Source organism: Miniopterus natalensis, chromosome 1 (assembly GCF_054644295.1).
Source record: "Miniopterus natalensis isolate mMinNat1 chromosome 1, mMinNat1.hap1, whole genome shotgun sequence".
Taxonomy (NCBI): domain Eukaryota; kingdom Metazoa; phylum Chordata; class Mammalia; order Chiroptera; family Miniopteridae; genus Miniopterus; species Miniopterus natalensis.
The window spans coordinates 151,108,439-151,136,067 of NC_142081.1; the positions used below are offsets into that span (position 1 = coordinate 151,108,439).

At 37.7% G+C, this 27,629-nt stretch overlaps 1 protein-coding gene across 2 annotated transcripts in view; it reads right to left on the minus strand.

The window, feature by feature from the left end:
* Nucleotides 1-27,629, minus strand: part of CCSER1 (coiled-coil serine rich protein 1) — a 1,053,060-nt gene that overhangs the window by 918,788 nt on the left and 106,643 nt on the right. For both annotated transcript variants that reach the window (XM_087826564.1, XM_087826567.1), the window contains exons 2-3: nucleotides 10,903-12,264; nucleotides 4,304-4,488 (exon numbers count right to left, since the gene is read on the minus strand). In XM_087826564.1, coding sequence (XP_087682690.1) covers nucleotides 4,304-4,488; nucleotides 10,903-12,223 — 1,506 coding nt within the window. In that variant the 5' untranslated portion in view covers nucleotides 12,224-12,264. The remainder of the gene's footprint in view (nucleotides 1-4,303; nucleotides 4,489-10,902; nucleotides 12,265-27,629) is intronic.

The following is a 27,629-nucleotide window of genomic DNA, read 5'->3' on the forward strand; positions in this document are numbered from 1 at the left end:
ATAGGACAGTCATCAGTGCTGACCAGGCATATCTGGGTCTACACCGTCCGGACTCCAGGGACTGTCCTTTTTGGTGCCTTCTGAGGTTAGTTTGGGCCACGTGACTGGATCCGTCAATGAGCTGTGAGAGCAGGTGAAGTGAGTCTCTCGTGGGTCAGAGCACTTATCACTGGGATGAGGGCCTCCAGAGAGCTCTTCTCGCCATGACAAAAGGCAGTATTTGCAACGGTAGCTGCTTCACAGAATGAGATACTGAAGAGAACTCCAAGCACCTTGCACAACGCTCATGGAGCCCGAGTGGGAAATAAATCCATACTTTTAAGTCACTAAGATTCAGAGGTATTTGCTATCACATACTTAGTTATCCTTACACACTCGGGCACTTTCCTTTCTGAAATGGCAGATCCCCGGTATTGCTCATCACACATAATCTATCCGCACATTAATAATTTTTTTTTAAAGTAGGATGATCTTGTAACTATTTTGAGGTAGACTTCGCTATGTAAAGTTGTTGGAGAAACCATAGCAAATCCTTACCTTTATTCATTGATATACCACAGTCTGGAAGGAAAGTTCCTAGAAAGAAAGCGCCTATTTCTAGAAATGTTTTTTTAAAATACTGGGACCTTCCTAAGAAAAGCATCAAGAAAATTACTCATTATGGAAAAATTAAGAAAAATTTTTATTTAAAGCAGTTTGCAAAAACATAGTAAATGTGAATGCTCGTAAAATTATTTCAGATATATTTTGATTTCTTGTAATAAAGTTAAGCAAAATCTGATGTTCAAAGAATTCATACATCCTACCATTTCCCTTTCAGACTGAAATATCCACAAAGTATACAAAAACACTAGAATCGTGGTCTATCTAATCAATTAGTGCAAATTTTTGATCATTCAGGAACCCTTAGCATCTTAATAAATAGAGCCATATCCTACTGGTAAAATTAAATCTCCATGAACTATAGGAAGTTCTCCAGTTCTTTCTAAGCATGAATACCTTCTTTTCTGATAAAGTTCACTTTTGAATGAGCTATCTCTCAGTAAAGACACTGGTGCCGTTCATCAGTATATCAACAAATACCACCAAATTTTAAGTCCAGAAGAAGTACTCAATTTTATTTCTTGTTTGTATCCTGTATGGAGGGTCTCAGTCTACACTTAGATCAAGCACAGTTTGTCTCAAATGTGTTCACTACATTACACATAAATAATGTAGGAAAAATAAAAAATTAATTTACATCTATTACATCCCTCCAAAGCATGTATGGTTTAAAGTTACACAGCTAGGCCTGGCCGGCGTGGCTCAGCAGTTGAGCATCGACCTAGGATCCAGGCGATCGGGGTTCGATTCCCGGTCAGGGCACATGCCCGGGTTGCGGCTCGATCCGCAGTTGGGGGCGTGCAGGAGGCAGCCGATCAATGACTCTCTCATCACTGATGTTTCTCTCTCTCTCTCCCTCTCCCTCCCTCTCTCTGAAATCAATGAAGACATATTTAAAAAATAAATAGAATGTTAGACAGCCAGGGTCCAAATCTAAATCCTCTCTCTGCCACTTACTATCTGTTTTTTGGGGAAGTGCTTATCTTCTTAGCTCCTTATTTTCCTATCTTGCAAACTGTGACCAACAACAGTATCCCCTGGTTCCTAGTTTTGTGAGGCCTGAAGGTGATAACACATGTGAAGCATGAAGAATAGTCCCTTGGTTCAAATTAGCCTTAAAAATATTTTTTTAAGATAACTGAACTATGGGTATAGTCTCAAGTACATATATTCACTTGAATTATTTTGGAAAAGGAATATAGAAAATGTGTGTAACTTTCCACACAAAAAGTTACAATTTCCTAAACATATAAGTCATGTTTCACATATAGCTAAACTACCTAAGGAACCCTAGCATTTCTTCCTTAAATTGCTAGGAGTTAAAGAATATATTTTTATGCATTTTACATTAACTATTAGACTGTAAATTAATTAAAGGTGAAATATTGTTTTCAAATCCAAAGGAAAACAGTAAAGTCATAAAGTAATTTTCTGGAGGTTTTGTGTGAAAATTCAAGCGTTTCAGTGTTCATTTCAGCTGTAAATCTGGTGAAAATGCACGATATTTTAACCAAGGTTCTGTCCCAACCTTTATACTTTATAAAAGCGATTTTCAACCCGTGCACCACAAGAATGTTTAAAACCTGCAATACCCGACCATTCAGTTGGGGCACTGGCCTCTTTTCCCTCAGACTGCCAAATAAAACAACAGCAACAGCCAACACAATGATAGCCGTCCAGTGTGGATCAATCAAAGTTACACTTATGTTTTTGTAAGACTGGCAAAAATATATTTTTTGGTGCACTGCAGAATTTTGGCAATTAGTTCATGTGCTTCATGAGATGAAAATGGGGGGGGAAGAAAACGGTTGAAAACCTGCTGCTGCTCTATAGCCGTCCCCTCGCCATGGTGTAGCCCTGCCATCTAGTGGACGCTCCACATCACTGCAGGGACACGTCTGTTAAATTCATAAAAAGCCTCAAATAAAAGAACAAAATTACATGTTTGTGCTTTGACATTTTAAATTTTATATCTTGAAAGTATATCTTAAAGGAAAAATGATTTTGTGATATTACAAGGGAAATGATTTAAATGGAATATTAAAAATAAGATATAAAGAATACATAAAAGGCCCAACTTTGGGCAGGTGTAATAAAGTGTCCGATTCTTAAAATAAATGCCACTCTATGAAGGAACAATGGAAGTTTTGTGAAAATAAATGTTTCGTAATAATTCATTAGCCATAACTTTTAATATTGCATCAATTGGAAATCTTTTTTTTCAATATGTTTTTATGGATTTTAGAGAGAGAGGAATGGAGAGAGAGATAGAAACATTGCTGGGAATCAACATGGATCGGCTGGCTCATGCATGCCCCCTACTGGGGATCAAGACCAAAACCGGGGCATGTGCCCTGACCAGAACCAGTGACCTCCTGGTGCATGGGTAGATGCTCAACCACTGAGCAGCACCAGCTGGACAGAAATCTTTCTTAACATATCCTTAAACTTAGACAAAAAACATCAATTGCCAAATTAATAACATTTTCAAAGCACAAAAGAATAGAAAGATGAAATATAATGTATTTCTATATATACACATGTAAATACACACAATCATTTTTTTTTAGTATATTAGAAACAGGGAACCCATTATCATTTGCTGTTTTGTAGTTAATGATTTGCTCAAGATTAAAATCTGGCCAAACCTGACCTGATGGCTAAAACTTCCAACTTTAAGTACAGTGGTTTTGCTATCACTCAATAGTGCTCAGGAACTTTAAGGCTTCTTCACAACATGACTGTCTGAACTACATAAGCTAACATTTTCATTTGAAACAATTATCTATCATACATAGAGATGTCATAAATCATATAGTTTTGTGCATTTTCCCCATATGTGCATGAATAGATAGGTAAGTAGGTAGGTAGATCATTTGAAAGAAACACTGTTCAATATTAGGGATCAAAGACACTAGTGAAAAAAGAACACATTTGTGAGAAAGTGAATAAAGTGAACTCCAAAGGCAAGCCCACCCCAACATTTGTGAGATGAGGCCTCCTGACCCCTTGGGCTGCAGTCCACTGGTCACCTCTCCCCACTCCTGGTCCATCTCCCATTAAGAGGAAGCTTCATGCACATGGCACTAAGACACCCCGTCCACAAATGCAAGCCCAGACCCGCCTCCCCTACACACCCACTCCACCCTCATCAGCAGGCTCCCACAGTTTGGACCAGGAATCTGGAATCAGTTACCTAGAATGTGTGAAAGCTGTGGATTCTGTCTTGACCCTCGGGCTCCTCACTTTGTGTTGAGGAGCAATTGTAAAAGGACAGGCAGAGTGGGGTCCACTGAAGGTCTGAGGGTGGTAGTGGCGTAAGGGTGGTTTATGAAAGGATGTATTTTATAATGGCTATAGGGTGAAGAGATGGTGGGAAATGATGGTATCGGAGTATATCCTCATAATCAGCATTTTTCTTAGCTTGTGTATCCAGGGTTTTGTTCTAGAATGGAGAACTCCCAACTTTCCATAGACGCAAGGTAGACAGGAATTAAGGGCAGCTGTCATGTTGTGCTCCTGTCTGTCATGAGAGTCTCAAGTGAAAATTTAGCATTCTTACCTGTGACATCAACTATGGAGGACAATTTTCTCCTCAAATATGGAGAGTCTATTCTTCAGTCTGTTTTCATTTGGCATGCAAGAACATGCCAGATACAGATTATTATTTTATCATTGGCAGGCATACATATTTACTCACCATGCTGTTCATTTTTGAAGACGACGAACCTGCTCTTTGCTTTCTCAGACTATTAACTTCTTCTACGTTTCCATCTTTTGGTTTCAAAATCATTCTGCTACTCCCTGCAGTTCCTTCTGATGAGGACCGCAGTCGCCTCTCTATAAATCTTCCTTCACGATATGGACTGAGGCTACTGGCAAGAACTATTGAAAAAGCAAATAAAAAAATTAATAGAAATGTTTAAATGTTGTTTTTCATAAATGTTCCATTGAAAGCATATTGGAAACCCTTAGTATCATTCAAAACTTCTCTCACACAGAAAACTTTTAAAATAAATAGTAGTTAGATTTGCTTAATCAAGTAATTACTTTGAAGCCCAACACTTTTGGAATCATTCAAGGCTTCTCTGTACCTCACAAAAACTGCATAAGCAAATTCTGCCCTTGGTATCTTCAAACTGTATTTTATAATCTGATCATTTCTTTTTAAATTAAATTTATTGGGGTGGCACTGGTTAATAAAGTGATATGTTTCAACTGTGTAATTCTATGATACATCATCTATATGTTGCATTGTGTGCCTGCCACCAAAAGTAGAATTTGTCATCATATATTTTTAACCCCCTTACCCTTCACTACCCCCCACCCCTTCCCTCTGATAACCACCATACTGTGGTCTATGAGTTTTTGTTTGTTTTTCTTGTTTGTCCATTTGTTGCTTTCAGTTTTATATCCCACATACGAGTGAAATCATCTGGTTCTTGGTTTTTACTCTCTGACTTATTTCACTTAGCATGATATTCTGAAAACCCATCCATGTTGTCACAAATGGCAGTATTTCATCTTTCCTTATGTCTGAGTAGTATTCCATGGTATACGTTACGGCATCTTCTTTACCTAATCATGATCACTTCTAACTACCTCCCGCACTAATATCCTTGATCAAACTCCATCAGGGCTAGCCTGGATTACTGCAATACTTCTAATTATCTCCTGCCTCTGCCTACTCCCACCTGCTTCTCCTCCAACAACTTACAATCTACTTTTTTAAAATATATTTTTATTGATTTCAGAGGAAGGGAGGAGAGAGAGTTGAAACATCAATGATGAGATAGTTGTCATTGCCTCCTGCACGCCCTCGACGGGGATCAAGCCTGCAACCCGGGCCTGTGCCCTGACTGGGAATCGAACCACGGTCTCCTGGATCCTAGGTCGACACTCAACCGCTGAGCCACGCCCGGCCAGGTTATGATCTACTTTTGACATGGTACCCAGAATGATGCGCTTAAAACGTAGGATTGATCACAATCACTCCTCTAGTCATAAAGCTGATGTCCTCCCAAGGGTCAGTTAGGTTCCTCATGACAGGACCCTACTCTCCACCTAATGCTGGGGGCCGACCCATCATTAAACCTTTCACATCCCTACCTTCATCTTCCGCTGCCCCTTCTACCCTTCCCTCTGCTTATGCGACACTGGACCTCGGCTCGCTCCAGGTGACAGCCTCTGTCCTGACAGCCTTGGAACTGATACACTTCTCGCAGCTATGTGTACAGCTACCCCCTGATCCCCGTCAGGCCTCCGCCAGTATGTCGCCGTAAGTGATGCCTCGCTCGTACTTTAAAACACAAATTACGATGAACCATCAAAATTAAAATTAAGAAAGCAATCCCATTTATAATAGCATCAAAAACAATAAAATGCTTAGAAATCCTCTCAACTCTGGGCTGTGAAGCCAGCGGGGACTGTCCCTGAGGGTCACGGAGGCTGCAGGAGCCCCAGCAGCTCCTCTAAAGGGCCCGGCGCGGACTCACTCGGGCGCTCCCTCTGAGCCCAGCGCCGGGCAGCAGCCTGAAAGGACCCGGGACACTCGGGGGGAACTAACCTGCCTGAGATCCGGGCGAGAGGTGGAGGGGCGGCTTCCTCCAGGCAGAAGGGCTGGCGGAGGCCATGGCTCCTGTGGCGAGTCCTCCCCGCACACAGCCGGCAGGCAGGCGCCATGTTTGAATCCCAGCACCTGACTCTCACCTTTGTCCAGGCTCATCCAGGCCATTTCCAGGGGCTTTTCTGTGCAAGTGGCTTCTCGAGCCTCATGCTTAGGACTTTCCTAAAATCTCTCAAACAAACAGCAGCGGACCCCATACTTCTTGATAACGGGCCCCAGGCCTAGCACTAGCGGCAGCTGCACTGGCTCATAGCTTGGCCTCTCCTGGGCACCTCCAAGCCCAGCACAAGGAGCAGCCAGCTACGGTTTGCTGTGTAGCTCATGCTGGGGGGCCCTGGCAGAGGCTGACTTTGCACCTCCCGGGAGGCCCCAGAGACAGTGCACCTGGTGGTCAGACTCAACCACGCTGGATTACAACCCTACCACATCCACGAATGACACACTCAAGGGGCACACTTGGTGAACACCAAAGCTCCACTGAAGTAAATCCTGCTCCATAGGGGTGTCTCCAGCACAGCAGTTCTTTGGCTGTAGTTGCACCTGGTCCTCACAGCTTATTGGCCTGGGGGTCAATTCCTCCAAGTGATGCCAACAGTGACCAAGGCTCAACTATAACAGGACAGTGCACACAGCCCACACAGGGGAGCACCTAGAAGGCCCAGCTCAGGTGACTGGGGAGGCTGAGCCACTGGACCCTACAGGACACCTCCTACACAAAGCCATCTACAAATTCCAAGAGACATAGCAGCTCTACCTAATACATAGAAACAAACATCTGGAAGCAGCCAAAATGTGGAGGCAAAGAAACATGTCACAAAGGAAAGAACAGAAGAAATCTCTAGAAGAGGAACTAAATGAAATAGATCCAAGCAAGCTAACAGGTACAGAGTTCAGAATTTTGTTTATAAGCATGCTCAAGCATATTAGTAAGAGTATTACAAAAACAACTGAGAAAATCGACGATATAATAAAGTACCAATTTGAAATGAAAGCTACATCAACTGAAATGAAGAACAATTTACAGGGAATCAACAGTAGAGTACAAGACACTGAGAATCAAATCAGCAATTTGGAACATGAGGAATCAAAAAACACCAAACCAGAAGAACAAAAAGAAAAAGAATCCAGTAATATAAAGATAGTATAAGGAGCCTCTGAGACAACTTCAAGAGACCAACATTTGTATTATTGAGGTGCCAGAAGGGGAAGAGAACAAGAAATTGAAAACCTATTTGAAAAAATAATTACAGAAAACTTCCCCTACCTGGGGAGAGAAATAGACTTACAAGTCCAGGAAGCACAGAGAGTGCCAAACAAGAAGCACCTAAAGAGGCCCACAGCAAGACACATCATCATTAAAATGACAAAGGTTAAAGACAAAGAGAGAATCTTAAAAGCAGCAAGAGAAAAGCAATTAGTTACCTACAAGGGAGCACCCATAGGACTGTCAGCTGATTTCTCAACAGAAACCTTGCAGGCCAGAAGGGAGTGGCAAGAAATATTCAAAGTGATGAAAAACATGGAACTACAACCAAGATTGCTCTACCCAGCAAAGCTTTCATTTAGAACTGAAGGTCAGATAAAGAGCTTCAAAGATAAGAAAAAGCTAAAGAAGTTCAACACCACCAAACCAGCACTACAGGAAATGTTGAAGGGTCTTCTTTAAGAAGAAGCTACTGAACAAAAGAATCTGACAAACTAAATAGATCCAGAGACATTGACTCATGTAACAGACGATCATATTTCAGAGGAAAGAGGGAAAGGGGTGGAGGGTGGGAAGAGATTAACCGAAGAAGTTGTATGCATATACGCATAACCCAAGGACACAGTCAATAACATGGTGAAGGCCTGGAGAGGGGGTGGGAGCAAAGTGGAGGGGGTCAATTGGGGGGGAAAATGGGACACCTGTAGTACTTTCAACAATAAAGATAAATTTAAAATAAATAAATAGATAGATAGATAGATGATAAATAGATAGATAGATAGATAGATAGATAGATAGATAGATAGATAGATAGATAGATAATCCATGTTCATGGATTGGAATAATTAATATTGTTAAAATGTCTATACTATCCAAAGTGATTTAAAGATTCCATATCATCGTTATCAAAACTACAATGGCATCTTTCACAGAAAAAGAACAACTATAAAATTTGCATGGAACCCCAAAAGACCTCAAATAGCCAAAGCAATCTTAAGAAGAACAAAACTGGAGGCCTCATACTCCCTGCTTTAAAACTGTATTATAAAGCTATAGTAATCAAAACAGTATGGTACTGACATAAAAACAGATACATATATCAATGGAACAGAATAGAGATCTCAAAAATAAGCCCATGCATAAACAGGCAATTAATTTTCGACAAGGAAGCCAAGAATATACAGTGGGGGAAAGGACAGCTTCTTTAATAAATGATACTGGGAAAGCTGGTTAGCAACTTGCAAAAGAATGAACCTGGACCCCTAATTTACACCATACACAAAAATCAACTCAAAGGAGATTAAAGAAAGACGTGAATGTAAGACTTAAATTGTAACACTTCGAAAATAAAACATAAGGGGTAAGATCCTTGACACTGGGCTTGGCAACCATTTTTTGGATTTAATACCAAAAGTAAAGGCAACAAAAGCAAAAATAAAAAATAAAAAAATGGGACTACTTTAAACTAAAAAGCTTCTGCTCAGCTAAACAAAGAATCAACAACATTAAAAAGGATCCTATGAAATGGGAGAAAATATTTTCAAATCACACATCCTATAAGCAGTTAATATCCAAAATATACAAGGAATGCATACAACTCAGTAACAAAGCAAAAACAAAAGCAAAACAACTCCCCCCTCCCAAATAACCCAATTTAAAAATGGACAAAGGACCTAAGAGACATTTTTTCCAAAGAAGACATACAAATAATCAACAGTTACATTAAAAAGTGGTCAACATCACTAATCACCAGGGCAAAACAAAACCACAATGAGATATTAACCTTATATTTATTAGAACAGCTATTATTAAAAGCCAAAAGATAACAAGTGTTGTCAAAAATGTGGAGAAAGGGGAACTCTTGTACACTGTTGCTAGGAATGTAAACTGGTAAAGCCACTGTGAAAAACAGTATGGAGTTTCTTGGAGAAACTAAAAATAGAACTATCATATGATCCAGCAATCCCACTTGTGGGTGTATGCAAAGGAAAGGAAATCATTATCTCACAGAGATAGCTGTACTACCACGTTTATAGCAGTATTCTCACAAAAGCCGAGGTAAGGAGTGATGTATTTCCTTCTTTATACTTTCCGATGTTCTTTGAATTTTTAAATGTTTTTTAAAAGAAAAATATTAAGGATAATTTATGCACAACTTTATTGGGTCAGATTATTTTATTTTATAATTACAAACATGCAGCATAAACAAAATGGACAGAAAACAACAAAACGGAGGCAGATAAATAAAAGTGATCTTGTATCAAATGTGAAAAACACTAAGCTATACAATTATATTGCTGAACAATTAATTTGTGCATTTGAGAGTTTAAAATTGCCATAATCATGAAGGGACTAGTGAGATAAATCATATAACCTTATGATTTTTGACACTGTAAGATATAACTTGACTTACAAATCTTATTTTATATTTTAGTATTATTCTTAACGTTTTGGAAAAAGCCAGGGTCGTGACATGTATTGCAGCCTAGCCATTAAGAGCCTGAGCTTTGGATTGAGACAGTTGTAATCTGGCTGTGCTGCGTATTAGCGGTATGGCCCCTTGGTCTCAGTTTTCACAATTGTTAACTGGAGAATATACTAGGGCTTACCTCGTGGGGTTTGTATCCCAAACAATTACATACAACTTCGTCACTTTGGACACATTACGTAACCTACCTGTGCTCCCAATGCCTTGCCTCTATAGTGTGCTACGACAATAAGAGTGATTTCAGTCATCTGAGGGTTAACTGAATTAATGTAGCCAAAGAGCACAGACAGGAAATGGGACATAAAAATCATTCAACGGCCCTGGCCGGGGTTCGTCGGTGGTTAGAGTGTCCGCCTGCACAACAAAGGGTCTGGGGTTGATTCCTGGTCAAGGGCAGGTACTTGGGTTGGGGTTTGCTCCACACCCCAAGTCGGGGCACCTGCAGGAGGCAAGCGGTCCATGTGTCTCTCACATTGATGTTTCTCTCTCTCTCCCCCCCCTTCTCCTCTCTCTGAAAAAGCAATGGAAAAAATATTCTCAGGTAGGAATTAACCAAAAGAATTTTTTTTAAAGACTCAGTGTTGGGAGAACTAATAATAGCAGTATTACTGATAGTAGTAATAGTGGAATATATCCATTTCATTAACTCAGAAATACCAATACTCTACCGTAAACTCTAAAAAAGTCCTTGTTTTAGATAAACCCTCACTGAAATTAAAATTAGTTTCCTTCCACTTTCTTCTGAGGGTCAGATTCTGGATAACACAACTAAGAAAAATGAGTAATACTGCTGAATTACATTCTCAGCAAAATGTAAGTTGAAGATCAGGTAGTGAAAATATTTCAAATTATAAACAGGAAAGAATATTAGCATAAAAAATAAGGGAAATGTGGTTTCAATTAATGAGGCGGAGTAAGAAAATAAGTAATTATAACAAAAAGTATCATTTGTATTTATGTATACAAAGAAAATCAGTATACCTTTGGCAGGATTTGCATCATATCCATATGTTTTGTTAAAAATATGACGATCACCAGAAGAAGGTATTATCCTTGAATCAGACACGGGATGGATCCCTTTAACACGTTCGGCTATCGCTTTATGCTGCTCATAAAATCCAAGTCTCCTTGGGGAGCTCGCTGCCAACAGTGGGTCCCCGTTTTGCAATACCCTATGCTCTTCCCCGTGAGCATCTGCGGGCACAGGAGTCTCTGAGCGACTCCCATTAACAGCAGGGAGCTCGGCGATTTGCAGTAACACCTCCTTCTGATTAGCAGCAGGGGTTTCTGGTAAGGAATTGGACTCAGCGCTACATCGACCTTCTAACCTGTGTTTCCCAGGAGACACGACGGCCCCGGGAACAGTCCCCACGCGGTCTACGGTTGCCTTCGTAACAGCAGCAGGACTGGGAGAGACCTGAGAGGTAGAATCATTGTGGCCAAAGTTGTCACAGTGGGATGCCATGCTTCCACTTTTAGAAAATACATCTGCCTCGGACACGGAATCCTCGGTCAAGGCTAAGAACTCGGAAGGCGTCTGGGCCGTGGTGAGATCAGCAGAAAGCAGCGGGGACTGCAGGGAGCTGCCTGCCCGGTCGGTCACATCCCCGGAGCAAGGCGGGGAAGCCCTGGCGGGCACAGGTTCCCTCTCTTGGGGCTGGGCAATCTCCAAAGAGAAGTCGGACTGCTGCACCAGCGAGACGGACTGGCTCTGGGGCACCGGCTTGGAAAACTTGGAGTGCGACGAGAAGGACTTGGTGAGCAGCTTCTTCGTGGACTGCTTCACGGAGCGGCGGGTCTGCTCCTCGGTGAACCCGGAATCGTCCCCCTCGCTTTTGCCAGAACTTAGGCAGTTGATGAAGACGTTCTTGTTGGTGGAGTGCTCCTTTTCCCTTTCAAAATCCTCCGTCAAAGATCTTGTTATCTTCTTATTTCTTGAACTACTGAAACCAACGGAATGCCTTCCCCTGGTTTTCACATGTTCTTCCAAACCCAGTTTTTGCAGGCCGCCGTGGCCAGGCTGAGCACCGTTGGAAATACTAAGGTTCTGGCTGGCGGGCTCTTGCTTAGGCTCGCCCCCCTTCTTGTGGTGGAAGCTGAGGGACGGGGTGCGAAAGATGCTCCTGCGTTTGCCTGTGCTCCCTGAGCTCGAGTTAGTGCTGGACGGGGAGGAACTGTGGACGCCGACTGTATTGCTGGAGGAGGGGGAGGAGGGAAGAGAGTCATGTCTTCTGCTGATACTTCTCCTGAATATCGGCAACCGGGAGACCAGGGTAGATCGTCTTGATCCAGAGTCCCCCATCGGGACCCCAAAGCTTGCACTGCGGTAGCCAACTTAGCAGCCTGGAAAAGTTAAGGCAGAAAGAAAAAGTCAATAGAATGCAATTATAAATAAGACATTTTTAAATAAACCGTTGTTCTTCAAGACACTGAATACAATTAAGTTTATATTAAAACAAAAATAATAAAATTCTGATACTTAGGGATTTTATTTAAAAAAATTACAAGTAGCAAATTCATGTAATATTTTGCATAGTGATAGATTAATTAACGGTGCAATAATTACACGATTACCCAGAATATTTCAAGTCTATCCAAGAGTGCTGGGTTGGAAGAAACAAGATCATTATTCAAGACCCGGCCTTACTACTCACACTGGTTCCAAAATTTTTTTTAAATATGCTTTTATTGATTTCAGAGAGAGGAAAGAAGAGGGAGAGAGAGAAACATCAATGATGAGAGAGTTATTGATCAGCTGCCTCCTGCATGCCCCCTGCTGGGGATCTAGCCTGAAACCCAGGCATGAGCCCTGACCTGGAATCAAACCGTGATCTCTTGGCTCATAGGTCGATGCTCAACCACTGAGCCACGCTGGCCAGGCTGGTTCCATAATTTGATAAGTTGTTTAATCTTAACTTTTCATGTCCATTTGTTTAGAGGTAGTAGGCATGTGGCAGCCGTGATCATTGCCCTCTGGGCAAAATGCCCCACTACTGGCTCTGTTAGCCAGCACCAGACAGACCACAGGATGCAATAAGTTATTAACCTGAGCTTAACAGAATCACAGGCCAGCCTAAGGTATGACCTGATACTAGAAACTCCACTCAAAGGAAAAACATCTAGAATGCTTTCTTCCACTTCAAGCTTGATTTCAGAGGTTTAGAGATAATAAGGCCACTGGCAGAGGCAACTAAACCACAAAAGAATATAGTGTAGATTTTTAAGCAAGATAAAGTTATGAAGAAACCACAACTATGAGTTGAAGTCAAAGTTTGACTGAAAACTAATTCAACTGGTAATGTTGAGACAAATAGGAATAGAGACTGAGAGGAGCAGAAGCACAGAAAATTTCTGAACCGTATTAATATCAGGGTACCGATGACAGAGAAAGATGACGGACGAGGGGAACGTGGCAGCTATAGTTCATCAACTCGGACGTACCAAGTGGGTTTATGGTCTATCTCTTAATGCTTCTGAATGTAGAAGGAGGTAATATCACGGGACAGCAGAAAGGTAACTTGCCTAATGCCACACAGCCGACCGGCAGTGGAGCCGGAGCACAAGCTGAGCCTTAGCCAGCCGCAGGGTCAGCGCGTAACCTGCGCGGTGTGCGCTGCTTTCGCCAGCGCGAAGAGCCAGCAACTTGTGCAGCTCACGGCCCGCGCGCTTCCCTCAGGGATTCCTAGCTCTATGGTCAGTCTTGCTATTCTGGCGACTGCTGTTTTTCACTGCTTTTCACGTGTCATGATTTGGTTCCTGTTTTGATTTGCTTTGTTTCTAAATTTCACTTAATACCTTAATTATAATGTACACACCCCCTCTGTCCACCTGATGGAGGCTGTTTCATTTTGTTGCTTTTTTTGCAATAACAAATACTACATAAAATCGCAAGCCCTCCGCTTTATCATCTTTACTGATATGAGACTGAGAAAGAAAAATACTTACATGCTCTTAAAGAATAGGTGATCAAAATGGAAAATATTTTCTCTTTCAGATATGCATTCATATATAGTTAATATTTTGTTCCAAATAATATAAATTGTAACAGTTTTGCATTATATGATTTTTTGGATGATTTTTAATTGCACACACTGAATTTGAATTTAAATCAAACTATGTATGAACCACTTCCAATATATTTAAGTATTCTTCTAAGGCTTTGGGTGAAGAAAGCTTAAAATATAAACAAAAATATACTAGCTCTTGAAGTCTTTCACAAATTAAAAATATTTCATTTTCCTCCCAGCTTAAATTTTTCAAAGTGGATACAAAATATAATACAATTGTTTTCATGATTTCACTCTTAATAATGCTTTAATTAACTTCATTCTCAGCTGTGATTTTTCATTTACATGCAAGATTTATTTCCATCCAATGCCCAGTTAAGATTTTGCTCTAATTGGAGCATTATCAACTGTAATGATTTGCAGCTGGTGGTGAACCTATGGTCTTCAATGCATTAATGTCAAGATATTTATCATTTTTATTGACATAGTATCAGAATTTATGTATACTGAAATATTTCTTGACCCTTTTTTAGTATTTCTTGTAATTGTATCAGCATTTAAAAACAAAAGAGTGACTCAGTTCCATATCTCTTTAGTAAGTATTCAAAGAATATAATGAATAAAAAATTGGGGGGAAAAATTATAATAATTACTTCTCTTCCTAAGTACTTAATGACAGTGATCAGGCTTGCATTGGGTACAAATAATACATTTAGGTTACTAATGTATTTTTCAAAATTTCTTTAAGTAAAACATCATAGAGATACTAGGAGATATTTGCACATTGAATGGATGACATCGAGTGAACATAAAATCTACTAAAAATAAAAATCCTTTAGATTTTACTCTGTCTACTGATAGTAGGAAATAAAGAACTTCATTTAAAAGACTAAGGGCTTTCCAACTAAACAAGAGACAGATAAAACATGTATAGTGTGAAATAATCCATATTTTTTAGAGAGACTCTAGAAGATCTGGATGCCATCTACATTTCCAGACTCATCATTCCCCTCCTCACATTTCATTCTCTAACTGCACTAATTATTCTTTCCATTTTCTGTCTACTTTTACAGTCTGGGCATTTGCAGATGTGGGCCCACCTGCTTGGGATGCCCTTCCTTGAACTGGATGTGGCAATATTCCTATTTCTGTAACACCATCCCTCCCAGGATGCCATCCCTGGCCCCCCTTCTCACTGTCTTCCACTTTAGATGCAATACTCCCTCATGAGTCCTAAAGTATTACTTTATATAGTAAACACCTGTTTATTTATGACTTTACTATTTTACCTTAAGTTTCTTAGTAGCAAAGCCCATCTCTGCTTTGCTTTGAGATGCACAATGCCTAATATAATGCAAATTAATATCAATAAAATAAATGGATTTCAGAAAATTAAGTTTTAACTTGAATACATCAGTATTTCAAAAATAAACATATTTGTTTCAGTACCATAAATAAATGCTATAATTTGAGGTTATGCTGAATTACAACTTTAAGTGACTCATAAGTTAATTTAACATATTTCAAACTGTAATATTATTCAATAATCTAAAATCCGCTAACATGAAAATAGAATGATGAATAAGTTTAATAAAACAGGATATCATCACACTAACTTCAATTATTAATGAAAGACCATTACATGTTAATTTTATTTTTATTATAACTTTAGTATAATTAGGACAATTACCATTAATTCCTTTGTAAACCTTGTATGCATTTTCATGTATTTTTTATAAATTTCCAAAACAGATAAAATAAACATTTTCTCAATTCTCCTCTAATGTTTTTTGGTTCAGAAGTCATAGTCAATTCAAACATAACAAGTCCTAAAAATATATGGGTTGGATTAGACCTTCCAATTGTTCAGGGGGCTTTACAACCACAAATATATTCTTCAAAACAGCACATTCATTATATAAGAAGGTTTTTTTTCAATTATACCTTTTAAGCTATATAAATAAGCAAAAAATACTGCCTTGTTGGCAATATCACTACACAGATGCATACTGACCCTATCAGAAGTACTGTGCAACAGTGTGATCTCAACTGAAGAAATAGTATCCTTTGTGCTTTAGCACCAGGATTTAACAAAAAAACTCCCAGAAAGTACTTTATTCAGTAATATTTTAGCAAAGACTATCATTACCCATAACAGAGTTCAACATCATAGGGCAGATCTATTTTGAATAAAATGAGAGGGCAATTTCTTGTTTGGCATGGTTGAGGAAGATATGGATTCTAGTTAAAGGGGTTATATGAGTTGCTAATATGTTACCTATTTAAAATTAGAGTAAAATTAAAATGCATTAAAGAAGTAGGGAATACTGAAAGAAAAAAGACTTCCATGATTCCAAAGGCATTATCCAAAGGCATAAAACAACCCTGTAGGGTTTCACAGCCATCAATTTGGAAACTGATTTCCATATATACAAACAGGTATGTCTTTCTGTGCAGGTAAAAGAAGCAAAACAAACCTCCCTTCACCTTTTCCTTTCCCAACATTTTTCAAATATTTCCCTAGAATTCTGACAACTCTCATATCTTTTCACTATAACCTGAAGGGGATAGAGTCAGCCAATGTCCATTTCTGAGATAGTCCTAAGTATCCTTTCTTTGTCTCTCTCCCAAAACTTGATGGCATTTTATGAAAAAAGCAAAACTAAACAAAACATACCTTGGACACACACATGCAATTAACAAAAAGAAAAAAAATGGTTTCAAATCCAAGCTCGGCCACACTAGTATCATGAACTAGTAGCATGAACTAGAACATAAATAACAATTATTTTATAGTAATTTATTTTATGGATGAGAAGGTGCCATGTAGAAACCTAACACTCTGCCTGGTATAGAGTACATTTTCAGTTTCTTCTTTTTTGATGAAATGCATTCAAACAGGAGGGGCATGGCGGTGCAGCAAATACACAGAGTGATTATGGAAATGAGCTACTTTTCAAATCTGTCCCAAATCCTCTAATTTTAAAAAAAATCACCTAAAAATGTTGGGAGAAGATATATAAATTGAGATCAATATCCTAACCCCTTACAATGAATGAACTTCTCCAAAGTATACATTTTTATTGGAATTTAAAAACAATGACCAATATTTGAAATATTTGTGAGAAATATTGCATGAGAAAAATCTTGTCCCAGTTCTACTCTTTCTCAGAAAAGATTTCAGAAAATAAGCCCCATAAAGCCTAAATGAGCATGAAGAAAAGGAAACCTATGATATATGATAAAATGGAAGAAAGGAAACTCACAGAAACCAAATAGTCTCTAACAGTAAGAAAGTAGTGGCAGAAAATAAATCATACGTAAATATATCAAAGGGGATTGATCAATTTTTATCAAAATTAAATAGAATAACAGCTTGAAGAAATTTCCAAGACAATCTTGTCTAATTATGTCATTTAGCCACATATTTAAACGAGGCTCACACCTGTTAGGTGGTTAGTGTTTAGCTGGAAAGCTTTCCAGACTCTTTCCATTACAAAGGCCATGCAATTTCACCTCAACATTCTTATACTTTATGGTGTAATTTATCCTTAAATGTATTTCCAAAATGTTTTACTGTTTTCCCTTAAATGAACTGGGAACTAATAAAAGTATTTTTAACAGATAAATCTCCTGCACGACATGACCAAGGGCCATTTCAGCCAGTAGGGTCAGTGAGGACAATATGAGACACATTAATAGGATGACTGATCATGATCATGTGGGTGACCAGTCACAGGGAAGAGAATGAGATTGTCAGTGGAGGGTAGAAAGAGTCAGAAATTACACAATTGATTAGCTGTGTTTAATTAACAATTTATTCCATTTGCATAGAATTTAGCTACATTGAGTACACAGGTTTTTGTTTGTTTTTTAAATATATCCTTATTGATTTCAGAGAGAGGAAGGGAGAGGGAGAGAGAGATAGAAACATCAATGATGAGAGTCACTGACTGGCTGCCTCCTGCACGCCCCCGACTGGGAATGGAGCCCGCAACCGGGCATGTGCCGAGCAGCGACCTCCTGGATCTCCTGGATCCTAGGTCGATGCTCAACAGCTGAGCCACGCCTGGCCAGGCTACACTGCTATTTTTTAAAAACAAACAATAACCCAAACAAATAATTTATTACATGGGAAATGTCTACTTTATGTGACTACTAAAAATGATTTGACCCTAAAGATGTATGTAAGCAGAGACAGATTGCCCCTGATTAGATCTGTATAATCAATCTCCCAAGTAAAAAGACAGAGAGAGGGAGAGATGCCAAATTAGCATAATAATGGGAACTGTTTCCACAGGAAAGGAGAATACATTCATTTCAAAGAGATTATTCTAGCAGGATTTAGGGAAGCAGATGAGTTCTTTGTCTGAATTAATGGAAGGATCTGGGCCTTGATACATATTTAGCAAGATATATAATTTTGAGACCCAGCCAGATTATGATTTTAGTTATTTAATGAGCAGAAAAGAAAGGAGAGAAATAAAGACTGGATTTTGACCAGAGATTAGACAGAAGTTAGTAGTGACGGAAGAAAGAAATCAAGAAGTCATATCTACATGTGACCAGGCTTAGGTACATAATGATACTACATTTATATTTAAAGAATGTTGTATGTTCTGGGATTTACACACAAATAAATGCATAACTTAAGAATGCAAATTCTGATGGAAAAATCTATAGATATGAATTCATCTCAACACATAAGAGTTGAGTGGCTTAAAAAGTTACTTAAATTCTGAGTCTGAGAATAATAGTTGCACTGTCTTAAATCATTTCTATGAGGATCAAATAAGTAAATGCAAAAAGGGACTTAGAACAGGGTCTAGCACATAGTAAGTGCTAATAACTATAATTTATTTATGAGGAACAATGAACAATACTTGTGCTGTTTCATAGCATATGTATTTTAATTTAGCTTATAACTTCCCCAACCTCTCTCAGCTGGAAGTTCTAATTTTATCTACTGGTAGACCAACACTCATTTCCTGAGTCAATCTTGAACAGCACAGAAAGGTTATCAGAACAGCAGTACCTATATGTCAGTGGGGCTTGGAATTAGTACATCTATCTGTCTATCTAATCTATCTACCTATCACCTGAATAAATAGTGATGTAGCCAATATTATAAACACTTTTTAAATTGTCTCTTACAAATAATTTTCATTCAACCATGGCTTGCATTAAACCCAAAATGTTATTGACCATGTTGATCTCTTTCCTGACTACAAGTTGAGTTCATTATTTTATTAAGTATATATTGAGTTTAATTATTGTCAGTTTTTAATGCTCACCTGAGGATATGTTTTTTATTGACTTTAGAGAGAGAAGAAGGGAGGGGGGAAGGGGGGGAGGGAGGGAGGGAGGGAGGGGGTTCTACAGTACAAACATTAAACCACCACAGATTATACAATTGGCTAATGAACTTGAGTTATATGACTTGGAAGCATGTAGTACTATGACTTTTTGTCATTGATAATAAATTGATGTCATTATACCATTCTTTTTAAGGCCAGTAAGCTAAACAGACGGGTTGGTTTTATATTTCCTTGATCTAAATGCATGCTTCCTTTAAACATTTATAATAGTTTATTTGTTTACTAAATATTAAAATGCCTGGATCTGCCTTACACTTGATTTTCTTCACTAAAAAATAAAGGACCAACTTTATAACAAATAACCTGCAGTTGCGTAGACCTATCAGCAGAGGGTGGAGGAGATCTTCCTAAAAGTGTTTTGTGTTTTTTTTTCTTTTAACTTTTAGAGCCAATTTAATATTTATTGGACAGTTAATTATAAAAAAAATATTACAAAGTCCTTTATGTAAATGAAAAGTAAAAGTCTCCAAATACATTTTAAAGTTAAATCTTCGGTTTATTAAAACAATTAGTATCTTAGAAATATAAATTGCCTTTAGAATTGAAAGACTCCAACTCTTGAAAGTTTTAAACAATAATTAGAAGAATAAAAATAAAAGATTTTTGATATTCAACTTATAAATATGTATAGGGCTTATATTGTAAAGGTAATTCAGATTCATATATATCCATTCAAATTTATTATTTGTTTTTGAATAGTTTCTTATTGTTTTTGTAACAACAGAACATATGTGCTGCTTTGTAAGAAATATACTAGTGCAGAAGATGTAAAAAGATAGTACCATATCTTGTTTCTATTATATGTTGTAAATATATATATGTTGTAAATTAATATACTTGACTTTTTAAATTTTATTTACAACACTGCATAGAACAGTTCATGGTCACAAACACAAATATAAATATAAAAAGAAAAATACTATCTTATGTCAATATAAAATAATACCAAAACCGAGGAAAATAATTTTTAAGTACAAATTAGAATACATATCACGAGATTAAATTTAAAGGTGGCTACACTCAATATTTATAATTATGTGTATGTCTGTGTCTATGTCATCAGTAATATTAACACCTAACAATACAAATGAGAATAGGCAGTAATATAAAATCCAATATTTTCAATGTATGCTCAAGTTCAATTATAAACTGGATCAATATAAATATAAACTTAAATCAACATAATGGAAAGTCAGCATTGGCCTGGTGAGAGAAAAGAAGAAATGAGTATGTTCAAAAATCATTCCTGCCTTGCTTCTGTTATAAATACTATTGTAGTTGGATCCTTTATAATGCTAATGGCAGCCTGTTAAAGAATATACTAATTTCCATTCAGTCATGTGCTGGCATAGAGTACAAATTCTGTCAGAATCATTTTAAGAACAGAATACTGGATTTGTCATTTTTAACTGTTGTCTTTAAACTCAACACATAATGATCAAGTTTATCAATGGCATTTTTTTTTTAAATATATCTTTATTGATTTCAGAGAGAGGAAAGGAGAGGGAGAGAGAGAGCTAGAATCATCAATGATGAGAGAGTCATTGATCGGCTGCAGCCCGCAACCTGAGCATGTGCCCTGACCGGGAATCGAACCCCAATCTCCTGGATCCTAGGTCAACGCTCAACCGCTGAGCCACGCCCGGCCGGGCCAATGGCATTTTTTACAATGTATCTGTGGATATAATTTCACTTGACCTCTGTTTCCCCATTCATAAAACTAGAGAATTGAATAGTTGAATCCTGTGAGTTTCTCTAACTTATTAAAATATTTCCATGCCATCTGTGAAATTTAGGATACACACTCTCTAACACACATACACATGTCTGATAATAAAATTTCATTCTGAATATCACTCTTCCCAGTTCAAAGTTATTAACAAACTACATTCAATATTGTTCCATGGATAAAAAGGTAAAAATAATGTTCTGTAGAATATTACCCCACACAAAGATCTAGATATCTTACAAAAAGAGAGCAAAAGTACATCTGGGAATGCAGTCTATTTGTTACATGATAAAATTGGAAATATGATTTGTTTCTTTCTTCCTCTTACATTGTATTTGCTTATGTAATCAATAAACTTGACCAAATCATATACATATTTTACTTGTGTATTATTTTAAATTGTGGTGTATAATTAATGAAATAGAACAAGGGTGTAGTTTTTAGAATCTAGGAAGGGAAGCATGGTTAGTATTTAATGTTTTGAAAATAAAATCCTCTGATATAGTATCAGATTAAAATTATTTCAAATTATATTGAGATAAATTTTAAACTGGTGGAAAAACCCAATATTAACCCAATGATTAATAGATTTACTCTATATTCATAAAATATAATTAAAGTAGATTTCCTAAATGTAATAAAGTTTATTTTATAACCTATATTACTATTTGACTTAAAATTTTATTTTTAAGAGGAATTACATAACATATACTACAAGAAAGTGAACATAATAAATTCAGTTAATTTCTTTCTTTTAAAAAAATCCCTAGTGGGCTCTCTGGAGCAATTGGATAGCGCATTGGACTTCTAAAAAAATCCCTTAAACTTTGTTATTCAATTTATTGATTTGTCTTCTTATGAGACTATGGTCCTGCATCAAAGACTACTCTAAGGAATGACTGACTGTTACCTAGTTTATACTGAGTCATATACTGTTAATTTGATAGAATAATTATTAAGAATGAAATCATGAAAGAAGGGCCTGTGTTTAAGCCAAATGGGCTGTTCTAGCTGTACCAGCAGCAGGGGTAACGTGTCTGCCTGGAGTTGCCACTAGAGGGAGATTTTGCATCTTGGAACATTAAGGAGCTCTGCCTAGGTGAACAGCTATTGCATAGAATTCTACATTTGAAAACTATGATTTAAAATTATCATTATCTTTATTATTATCATTATTACCATTATTATTATGTTTATTGGTTTCAGGTATACAAATTAGTGGTTAGATAATCATATAATTTATCTTTCGAGTGTTCCCCTTGAAAGGCAGACTTTTTTTGAGAATGAAGAAATAAAAATACAGATTAGTTAGGTACCTCATTCAAAGACACACAAATAAGCCGCAGCACTAACATTCACAGAGCTCAATGTTCCTGATAATGGGATTAACTCCAACCCAATCAAATAAAAGCAGATGCTGTCATTGCCAGAAACTTCTTGTTTCAAACAAAAAGACCCTTACTCTGTAAACATTGGATATATCTATATATTTAAATATCTTTCCCATTTTTTATAACTTTAATATATAATTTATTTCATAAGGAACTACTTTAACGTAATGTTTTCTCTTGTTTCCCCTTTTTGGGGGGCTTTTAAATAAAGTAGTCACAAATTCACTAGAAAGGATGACCTCATATTTAATGAGTACATAAATTAATTCATTTAATCTTCCTAACAACTTTGTTAGATAACTGTAAATATTTTTCTGTTACCAGCCACTGAGTGAGCTCCCACTTCTGGTGACCCTGTGAATGAGTGAAGTTCACAATGTCCTGTCCCACAACAGCCCTGTTCAGCTCCTGTAGACTCAGGCCTATGGCTTCTTTTATGGAGTTAATCCATCTCATATTTGGTCTTCATCTTTCCCTGCTGCCTTCTATTTTCCCTAAAACTGCTTACTGTCTTTTGCAAGGAGCCCTGCCTTCTCGTGATGTGCCTGAGTAGGACAGCTCCAGTTTGTCATTTTCGCCACCAGCAATGTTTTAAGCTTAATTTGCTCTAGGACCCACTTGTTCATCTTTTTGGTGGTCCAGGGTATCTGTAGAGCTCTCCTGCAACACCGTATTTCTCATCATATTATTATGACTACCATATTCTTCTTAACAGATATATAAAGAAATTTGGGGTCAGAGCTGAGAGCTGAGATTTGAATCCAGGTATTTCTGATGCTAAAGAAAAATTTTGAAATTATATCACTCTTCCTGAGTGCACAAAGTAGGTAACAGTGACAATAACATTATATGATACAAATAACAATATTCTTAATGCTACTGCTACCCTAAGAATGTGTAATTGGGAGTGGCTTAGTATTCCAAATCAGTATTCCAATGACAGATTTATTGCCGGATAATCAAGGGGAGTTTTAAGTGAGTCTCCAATCATAATAGGACACAAGGAATATTAATTCTTCAGAACAAAAAATGCACCCCCTAGCAAAGACTGTGCAGAATGTTGAGTTAAACAGCAAGAGGGGTCAGGGAGGGAAGGACAGAAATGGCTGTGCCATTCCACAGACTTAATTAACTAAGCTCACAGTTGCATGTCCAAGGCTGTGAATTAAACAAGAACATGAGTGGGATTTAAGAACATTTTGTGATTCACAATATAAATCTTCAGAGAATGAAGCAGGCAAAAGAAAGCATATCACACAACGAACAGGAGGTAACCAGAACCTGGAAGAACCTGCAGAACGCTCCGTTAGCTTTGTTTGTGGAGAAACCACATAATGGTATTGGAACATCATCTATATACTTTATACTGTATCGTTATATAGTATATCAGTATTTTAATAGTGTAGCAAAATAATTACAGAATGAGGTTCATAATTGTCTCAAAATATTTTTTTAGCTTTCTTCTGAACAACTTAATATCTCATTCTGATTTTGTCCTGTATAATCTATGGGTTAAATTTCTGGATCCACATTTTCTGGGTTTGGCTTCAGGCTTCTGCACTCATTAACTCTGGATAAACTACTTAATCTCCCTCTTAGCCTCAGTTTCCCTGTGTGTGAAAAGGAGAAATAAATAGCACCTACCATAACAGAGCTAATAATTATGATTAAATAGCTAATGTATGTTGTGCTTAGACCTATGCCCAAGACAGAGCAAGCACACAACAAATGTTATCTAATTTTATTATTACAAACTATGTAAAGTGTATCCGACTTTTATATTTTCAGAGTCTGAAAGAGAAATCTGTCAAGAATTTAATGCCTCAAATGAGAAAAACTACTGAAGCAGAGCACCCTTTCCAGAATTTTCTCTTAATAAGGCTTATTTGATTCTATGTGAGCTACAAATAAAGAGAGTGTATATTTGGATAGAGGGAGATAATATCCCTCCACAAACCGTTAGGGTAAAGAACTGTACTGCTAGCCTGGAAACAAGGAGAGATGGAGGCAATAAACCTTAACATTCTATGTGAAAGACAAACTCTCTTTTTAGTTTTCTCCTAATTCAAGTGTATTTTATGCTGATACCTTGGATAATTGTATGTTGTTAACATTTCCTAACACAATAATTTCAACTCTGTTTTTTTACTATAATAACTAAAGATCTATACCACCTCTGGAACACTTTAAAAGTTAATCACTAACAATTCTTCCACTTGTTTAAATACAGCAACAGTTGTATTTCTGGGGCATGTCCTATACTCTATACGTGCTTTAAATAAATTTTCAGTAATACTGCCTAGTGCTAAATATGTAAATGTGTAAATATGTAAATGTATGACATTATAAATTAATTTTAAAAAGCAATCCCTACTGTCGAACCAACCGCCACTGAAGAGTCTTCAGAGCAATAGAAGGTTTAAATCATCAAATAAACCTGTTAATACTCCAAGTCAACATTCTCAGTCATTTTTGGAACCTAACAGAAAAAGGTGGAGGGAAGGTGGAAGGAGAAGGGAGGTGAGTGACTCAAAATATTGCTGCTATGAAACAAGGCCACCGTCTCCTCCAATATTGCTTTGGGAAATACTCAGGGACTCCCTGAGGAATTAACCTGTGATTGATACCTTGGAGATTTTTACAGACTGGACGATCAATGCAGCCTAGAAAGATTCAGAAAAGATGAGGTTTGCCATTGTGTGTGTGTGTGTGTGTGTGTGTGTGTGTGTGTGTGTGTAAGTGGGAGACTGTGAAAGGCAAGGTAAGGAAGATGAACTGACCAACCTCAAAAGCTTGTCAAGCAAGGAAATCATATGGAAAATCACAACTGGAAACTGAGGACTGAGAAATTATTTCTCTTAAAGGCCTCTTAAAGGTAGGCCGGGGGAGTCTTGGACCCTGAGCTATTATGATACAGTCTGAACACCAATGCTCTAGCATACACAAAGTGCTCAGTGGATTCTCGCAAATAATTCAAAAACAAAAGCCATACTCTCTTCTGGGCACAGAACATTCAAGAGAGAGTAAGAGACACTAGCTTTCTTTTCGGGTGGAGTATCTTTTCGGGTGGAATATAAATAAGAAGTCGAATAAACTTGATAATCTCCAACAATGACCTATGTCATGTAAAAAATAATCATAGTAATGAGGTAAAAAGTGAAGGGGAAATATGGGGGTGGCATATTTGAGGTGAAGGAAGATCAGTGGGAAGAGCATTTCCAGCAGAGGCAACACCAGATACAAACTCCCTGGGGCAGGCCTGCACTTGGCCTACATGAGTAGGAGTTAAGGGAATGAGCGTATGAGACAAGGGCCAGATGCTGTAAGGGCCTCACAGGCCATTTTAACAAGCTTATTCCAATCACTAGAAAAAGACATTGGTGACTTAAGTAAACAGAGATACACTCTTCGTAGAGGAGGGATTACAGTAGTAGCTGGCCAGTTAGGAAATTACTCCAAGAGTTCAAAGGAAAGATGATGGTGGTCTAGCTTGGGTAGTCATAGTTCATGGGCAGTACCAACAAGAGCTGCCCACGAATGGGATGTGAGGTAGAAGAAAGAGAGAGGAATCAGAAAAAATACCTAAGGTTTTGATTTTTTTATTAATAGTGTTGTTGGTCTGCCCTAGCTGGTTTTGCATCGGACCTCGGACTGAAGGGTCCCGGGTTCAATTCCAGCCAAGGGCATGTACCTTGGTTGCAGGCTCCATCCCTGGCCCTGGTCAGAGAACATTCAAGAGGCAACCAATTTATGTCTCTCTCTCCCATTGATGTTTCTTTCCCCCGCTCTCTCCGAAAAACAACGGGAAAAATATCCTCAGGTGAGGATTAAAAATATATATATATTGTTGGTGTGTTTGTCTGTTATTTGTTTTAACTGGGGGAATAAGAGCTACTCAAAATTATCATCAGAACTAGTCAATAGGGAATAGATAAATGAAAAGCAGACACCCAAAGTCTTAAATTATGATTAAATACGGGCTCCTAATTGCTGTCTTTTTTCATATTGAAAGCAAAGTGTTCCTGCAACATAGCCTTTAAATATAAGTTCGTTTCTTATCTCAAAGTTAGATAATCTGGAAAATATAAAGAATACAGGAAAATATAAAAAATTAAAAGCATCCAATCCAGTCAATGGTACTCTGTTAGTTTATTTTTAAATGTAGGAGTCTTCCCTTTGCATGGTACTATGTTAACTTAAACCTGTGAATATGGGAACGGCATCCTAGCTTTGCATAATTCTGTGGTACTTAAATCTCACCAGTCTCAGTTAACACAGCAGATAATGCAAATCAGTGAGGAGTGCTTTTTTTATTTCTGTAAATTTTACATAATGTATCTTTCTTAGCAATTTCTCATATGTTATCAACTTTTCAAAAAAGTTTGTTCGTTTGTTTGTTTGTTTGTTTTTCCCCATTGACCCCTTCCACCCCACACCCACTCCCAGCCCCAGGCCTCTACCACACTATTGTAAAAAAGGTTTAACAATTGGATGGTATTTCTTAAAGGGAGTTACCATAAATTACATAAGGTAAAACATGTAGGTAGTTTATAACGGCTTCTGTTAAAAAATAGTAATCTTATATTATACTATTATAAAAGTAACTAATCCACTTTATTCCTAAATAATTATTTGATAGCACTAAATGTCTCTGTTTGGGGCTGGCCCAGTTTTTGGAATTTTTATTAATGATAGAACTCTAAGTGATGTTTTGGATTTCAGCCCAGTAGCTATATTTCTTCTATTATCAGTGTAGTTGGACCAAAGTCCTATGTGTAAATCTCTTTTGGGTAATAAATGAAGCTGTTCTGAAGCCTAGAAACTCTTTCGGTCCACGAGGGTACCATTTAGTAAATTACCACAGCAACACACTATGGCTGCAGCTACCGGAAGCAAAAGTGTCTTTTCACACTACATTTATTTGTCCTCATGATGTCTCCCCCTCCATTCTGCAATGATTAATTCTCTTGAAGTTGTGTAGACAGAGTCAGAGCACCACTCTGTAGTACTTTAACTTGAGAAATAAAGTCAAGAAAGCAAGCAACAGGGTGAAGAATATTGACATTGAGATAGGGCATTCACAAAGAATGTAAATCAATTTACAAGTATATGATTCAGCAAACTTTATGAAAATCTCCTACAGAGCCAGGGATCTGTACTAGGCATACAGGGTAAATGTAAAATAAATGCAGACTTGCTCCCT